General features: G+C 39.9%; 1 protein-coding gene across 2 annotated transcripts in view; it reads right to left on the bottom strand.

Moving 5' to 3' along the window:
- Qtrt2 (queuine tRNA-ribosyltransferase accessory subunit 2) overlaps positions 1–6000 on the bottom strand; it is a 32499-nt gene that overhangs the window by 17442 nt on the left and 9057 nt on the right. For both annotated transcript variants that reach the window (XM_033768077.1, XM_033768078.1), the window contains exons 2-4: positions 5140–5360; positions 4380–4435; positions 2990–3066 (exon numbers count right to left, since the gene is read on the bottom strand). In XM_033768077.1, coding sequence (XP_033623968.1) covers positions 2990–3066; positions 4380–4435; positions 5140–5339 — 333 coding nt within the window. In that variant the 5' untranslated portion in view covers positions 5340–5360. The remainder of the gene's footprint in view (positions 1–2989; positions 3067–4379; positions 4436–5139; positions 5361–6000) is intronic.

Here is a 6000-nt window from a genome sequence, read left to right as displayed (position 1 = left end):
AAAAAAAAAAAAAAGAAAAAAAAAAGGAGGAGAAGAAGGGAAGAGGGAGGAGGAGGGGGAGAAGAACAAGAAAAGCTGGGCATGGTAGTGCACACCTGTTATACCAGCACTCAGGAGGCTGAGGCAGGAGGATCACGGTGAGTTCAAGGACAAACTCAGTGAGACCCTTTCTCAAAAAAAAAAAAAAAAATGGAGGAGGAGGAAAAGGAGGAGACGCCCACGTAAGAAGGCACCAGCTGCCCCTGCAGCCACCAACACCACTCAGACCTGTCTCCAACCAAGACTGCACCCCAAACCTAGCCAACACCACTGCCCCAAGGCCACCCGCCTATGACTCTGCATCTCATCCGTACTGTCACAGCAGACTCCGTGGCCCAGGGTGCTGACGGCATGTGTCCGGGCTTGGGACGGAGCTGGGGCCTCACACTCTTGACTGGAGCTCACTCCAAAGCCTCACCCCAGCTCTGCTGTGACAACATTTTATTTTTTAACTCACTTTTTGCCTTTGGGGCCCTGGATTCCATCCCCAGTACTGAAAATAGCAAACAAATAAGTGACTGAGTAAATATGTGCCAGCTGGCACGGTGTGCTCCTGTAGACCCAGCCATGCAGGAGGCTGAGGCAGGTAGATCCCTTGATTTCAGGAGTTGGGAGACCAACCAAACTACACAGTGAGACCCAATTGCAAAAGAAATTAAAAAAAAAAGTTATACTGAATCAAAATTCTCTAGGGAACTTACATATCACACAGAATCCTTCAATGGACACGCAAGACAACTTCTGAACTGGCCCCTAAAGAATTCTGTCACACTTTTCTAGCACAGTCTCCTACTGTCCCCTATCCCATCTTCCTCCCTGACTCCTACCCTTGCCGGTCTGGATAAACCGGACTTTGACCCCTCTCTGCCTTTGATCACATTATTTCTTGTGACTGAAATGCCCTTCTAGTTTTTTGCCTGGCAAAATACTACACAGTCTTTAAGAAGTTGAATTTAAATATCATCTACTCTCATGTCTTCTCCAAAACTTTCTTGGGCATAATCAATTGCTCACTCTTCTCAACTCCCACCACAATTTGTACTTATTTCTGTGATAAAAAAGACAGCACTTATCACAGCATTTTATACTGGTCTATGTAGAGTATCAATTCACATCTTTATCACAAAAGCAGTCTATGGCCCACACATTAATAATGATGATGATGATAAGCATTTACTACTTTGTAGGCTGAGGTAGATACAGAAGCATATGGAAAGCTATTAATCCCACACTTCGTGAGAATCTATAGAATTATTATGGCTGGTGTCTAGATGATCCCCCAAAACCTCATAGGTGAAGCTTTTCAGAAGCGGATGGATCTAGAGTGTGTGATGCTGGGACTGATTCACAGTGCAATGCTAGGATTAAGGGTGCCTCACTGGGTGCTACTTGCCCCTAGGATAAAACAGAATGGACAGAAAAAGGGTTGCTATTGTTGCTACTTGTCACTTGCTGCTTTACTACTTTGCTGCTTGCTGCCTTCTGCTTGCCATGAGCTGCTTCTCTTCTGCCATGCCCCTCTGCCGTGCCACCCTGCCTTGGAGCCAGCCAACTATGAACTGAAATTTCTATAAACTGTGAACTACAATAAGTGTGTCCACTTTTAACTTTGGGTATCTCGTATTATGTCTCAAATAAAAGAAAAGTAACTAAGACACTAATATTCTATTTTTGGCTGCTCTTTCCCCTACAGCATCTCTATTCTTTGAAGATATTACCAAGAATATACACGGAGAGGTCATATACAGTCTTTCTAGTCTATACTAATGCAAAAGAATAATGTTTAAATGAATCTTTTCTCACTGCTCTCTCTGTCAAATGCTGTAGATAACTGAGGTCAAAATATTTTCTTTTGAATTCAAAGTAAAAATAAAACAAAATAACTGAAAATAGTGTGTGTGTGTGTGTGTGTGTGTGTGTGTGTGTGTGTGTGTATTTCCAGGCTGGTGACTGAATCCAGGCCCTCTGCACTGAGCTACATTCTCAGAACTTTTCTTGAGTCTGCGTCCCACAGTCTTTAAATTTCCCAGGCTGGGCTCGAACTTGCGATCCTCTTACCTCAGCCTCCTAGAATGTTGGGATTACAGGTATGTGGCACAACACCCAGACTTGAAAATGGCTGCATTTGTAGAGCAGCAATACATACTAAGGTCTCACCTGAATAAAAACTTTTGTTACTCTTTTCTATCTTCCATACTTTTTTTTTTCCTGGTCCCAGAGATCCAACTCAGGACCTTATGCTTGCAAGGCAGGCATGGTGCCACTGAGCTAAATCCCCAGCCCTGAATAAAAACTTTTAATGAAATCCCTTTGATACTGCTCTTCACTAGCTAAAATTTCTGGCTGCAGATCCAGCTTTTTTAATTCTGTTCTAGCAGTAAGCAGTATTATACTGAGGTCATATTATATATAGTTTTACATGTGATAACACTCATCAGCAACTTTCCCACTCTCCCTGAAGTTGTTACAACTGCAAGTAAAGCATGGTATCAATCATTACTGTTTTCTCCCATCATAGCAATTTCTATTTTTGGCATGTGCTTGACCCTCCTCTACCCCTAAATTTTTGTGACAACAAAAACAATGGGAAGATTCTTCACATTAACTCATCCTTAAGCAGCCCTACTCTTTTTGTTTGTTTTATTTTGTTATTTGAGACAGGGTCTCACTATGTAGTTTCAGGCTGGCCTTGAACTCACTATGTAGCTCAGTCTGTCCTTGAACTCACAGTGATCCTCCTGCCTCAGCCTCCTAAGTGCTGGGATTACAGGTGTGCATCACCACCCTGGCCCTATGCAATCTTATAAACCATCCCATCATGTTAAAAATCAAAATAAATAGAAGGCATGAAGAAATTATCCCAGACAAAGGGAATCTAACATCTGAGAGATACAAGATGCCGATTCCCTGGGTCAGAGCTACAGCCTTAGAGGCTTTTCTGAGTACATACCTTATTTGTTACATAACCAGATGGGCAGGGGCTGACTGGATCATGCAGGGAGCAGTATACGAGTGACTCTGGCATGCCTGTATAAATATGAAAGAAACACTGAAAGTGCTTCCCTCAACAGCTTCACAGTATACAGTGGTGGACAAGGCTACTCTGATCACAGTAAATAGCTGGTATCTGACCTTGGAATTATAGAAGGCCTATCAACCTGAATAAAAATATTGTTTTGAAAATTACTAATCTGTAAAAAAGAATTAAATATAAACGTTAATGTCTAATGATGCAGTGAGCTCCTGCAAAGGAAAGGTAGCTTACAAGATAAAACGAAAAGTATTTAGTGACATGTTGGTTTTCACTTCATTTGATATAAAGAATTTAATATCAAGAAAACTCATTCTAAGAACTATGCAAAAGGACCTTGCTTCTAGGAAAGTGAAATGACAATGTCATTAATAATATGTATGGGTTCCTAGGGACAGATTCATAGGAAGCTGTAGGATACTGAAAACAGGTCTTCTTCTCAGTATATTTTGACTCAAGATGACAGTTTCTTTAGGCTTTTAATGAAAGAGATAGTCATTTTTTTTAAATCCAAAAAATGATTAGTAAACCATATGTGTTTAAATTTCATGTTACCCACATTCTTCATAAGACAAAAATAAACAAGTTAAAAACTTCTGAGTGGCCGGGGATTTAGCTCAGCAGTTCGGTGGCCTGCCTTGCAAGCTTAAGGACCCGAGTTCAATCCCCAGTACCAAAAAAACAAAACAAAAAAAACAAACAAAAAAACTTCTGCAGTCCCTCACCTCATTTTCCACAATTTTAGCTATTATAATTATCTCTAAATAGCATATATTTAGCTATTTTCACATAATTATATGCTTGTACACTTTAAGGTTGTGATTACAACTGGCCTCAAATCAAGAAGAATGATTATATAAATTCCTTTACTGAACCAACACATCATCATGCAATGTCCTTCAGAAACAGAAGACTGAATAACCAATGGAAACAACATTTTCTCTCACTGAAGTGAGTCCTAGATATTGGGAATAAGGAGAAAGCAGTCCACAGAAGTAGTCCTCTGGCTGTCACCACTAAGTTTTGTTGAAAATAAATGAATACATATACTGGCATGTAAAATCCTATTTCTGGAACAGAAGATACCAACACATCAGAAGATAGCTGTGCATAAACTCTTCATTCTCTGCTGATGACTGAGGCTCAGTTATGACAGACTCCTTGGATCTCACATGTGTCCCACTCAAGTTCTTACCTCTGGCCTCTGTTCAGTGCCTGGAGAGTCTGTCCCACACCTGTCTACTACCACAGATGGATGCTCTCACACACAAAAGCTCAAAGTACACACAATAACTTAATTCATCTTTACCTATAAAGTTTCCAACTCCTTTCTTATATTCTGCCAAGACTTCATGATGTTCTGCTCTGTAGGTAAAATAGAGAAATATGTGACACAATAATGAATCATTCTGCAGATACTACATACAAGTGAAGCCCTTTTCTCCTTACCCAAAGAAGCTCTATGACAGAAAATGTAGTCTTTTAAAACAAAGTACATCATTAGTCAAGAGACCCAACTAACTAGGCCAGCTTCATTAGTCAAAATCAAGGTTTTCAATTTGTAAGTGGTTCTGCAAGCAAAGAAACTGCTTCAGAATATTTGGATTTTTCCCCCTTTTCTTGCCACTTTACAATCAGTTATTAACACAATACTGCAATTATTTCATCAGGTAGCAGGCTCTTTAATTTAGTATAAAGACAGTTTGTATATTACTGAAAATGATGTCTTTATTAGTTCTGCTTTCATAAAGAAGAGGCTGAGTAACTTTGAGGCTGGTGCATGATGACAGCCCCTGAACTCCAAGGTTAGCTCTGATAGAGCATTCCCTGCACTCACACCTCAGGGTGTAGGAGTGGAAAGGTGGTATGGAGATGCAAATTTGGTGGAAAAGTAAAGCAGAGCTAAATTGGTTAGAGACAAAGGACATATAACATCTGATACCTGTCTTACGATTTTATTCTGAAAAATTACACATATGAGCAAAGTAAATCTTCCCTGTAGCACATATAACTAAGAAATCTAAGCTGCTCCCAGAGTCCACGCTTGAATGACTGGGTCTCGTACTTACAGGGATGAGAGCATAAGCTGAGCCATGGCAGGAACCCCATGGATATTATGCAGAGTGTGCTGGGTCAGGTGTGGGGCAGAGCCTGTCTTGGTGTACAGAAGGCAGGCTGGAATGTCCATGGCATGCTCTCCTGTTTTGCCCAGGTTTTGTATTTTCCCGAGACGACAACCATTAACTATCTTGGTAAGAGTCAGCTTCATCCTTAAGGATTCCTCTTGGTCCTGACAAGAAAAGAGCATTAAATTTAGAAGGAGCTTGACAACATCCAAAACTAAGCATTTTACAAAGAAAGAAACCTACAGAAAATTGAATGATAGCATGTTTATTATTGCTTCGTCTACGATGGGGGGGGTATTAATCAGGATTAGGAGAGTAACACGGAGAGATTAAAATAGCTTCCCCAAGACTTCAATTACTTTTATTCATGGAATGTATGTCTGAGCTGATGAAAACTAAACAATTAGAAGTAGGAAAAGAATTCCATGACACCCAGGATAATTCTATGACTTGAAAATATGTATAGAGAAAGGGTCACACTGCTCAGGCCACAATAAGTACTGATCTGAACTATTTTTTGTTTTCTCCAGTTTGGAAGAATATTAAGCAATGTAGCAATTTTTCCTACTACTGTTATTTAGTAAACAGATTTTTCAAATAGCGTTCTGGTACTTAAAAGAAAAACAGAAATTGTCTCCAAGGGGGGGATAATATTCCATTTGTTTTCATACAATCTCCAAACAAAAGTGAGAAACTACAGGAAGCATATGTAAGACTCACAAGCAATTTTTCATTACTTTTGTAATTGGGAAAGGCAAGCCCTTGTCTACAGCAAAAGATATCTTTTCTAACAATATAACAGGG

Source organism: Fukomys damarensis, unplaced genomic scaffold (genome assembly GCF_012274545.1).
Source record: "Fukomys damarensis isolate Sample0158 unplaced genomic scaffold, DMR_v1.0_HiC HiC_scaffold_24, whole genome shotgun sequence".
Lineage (NCBI taxonomy): Eukaryota > Metazoa > Chordata > Mammalia > Rodentia > Bathyergidae > Fukomys > Fukomys damarensis.
Note: the sequence above shows the minus strand (reverse complement) of the source record. Positions and strands in the feature narration are given on the sequence as shown.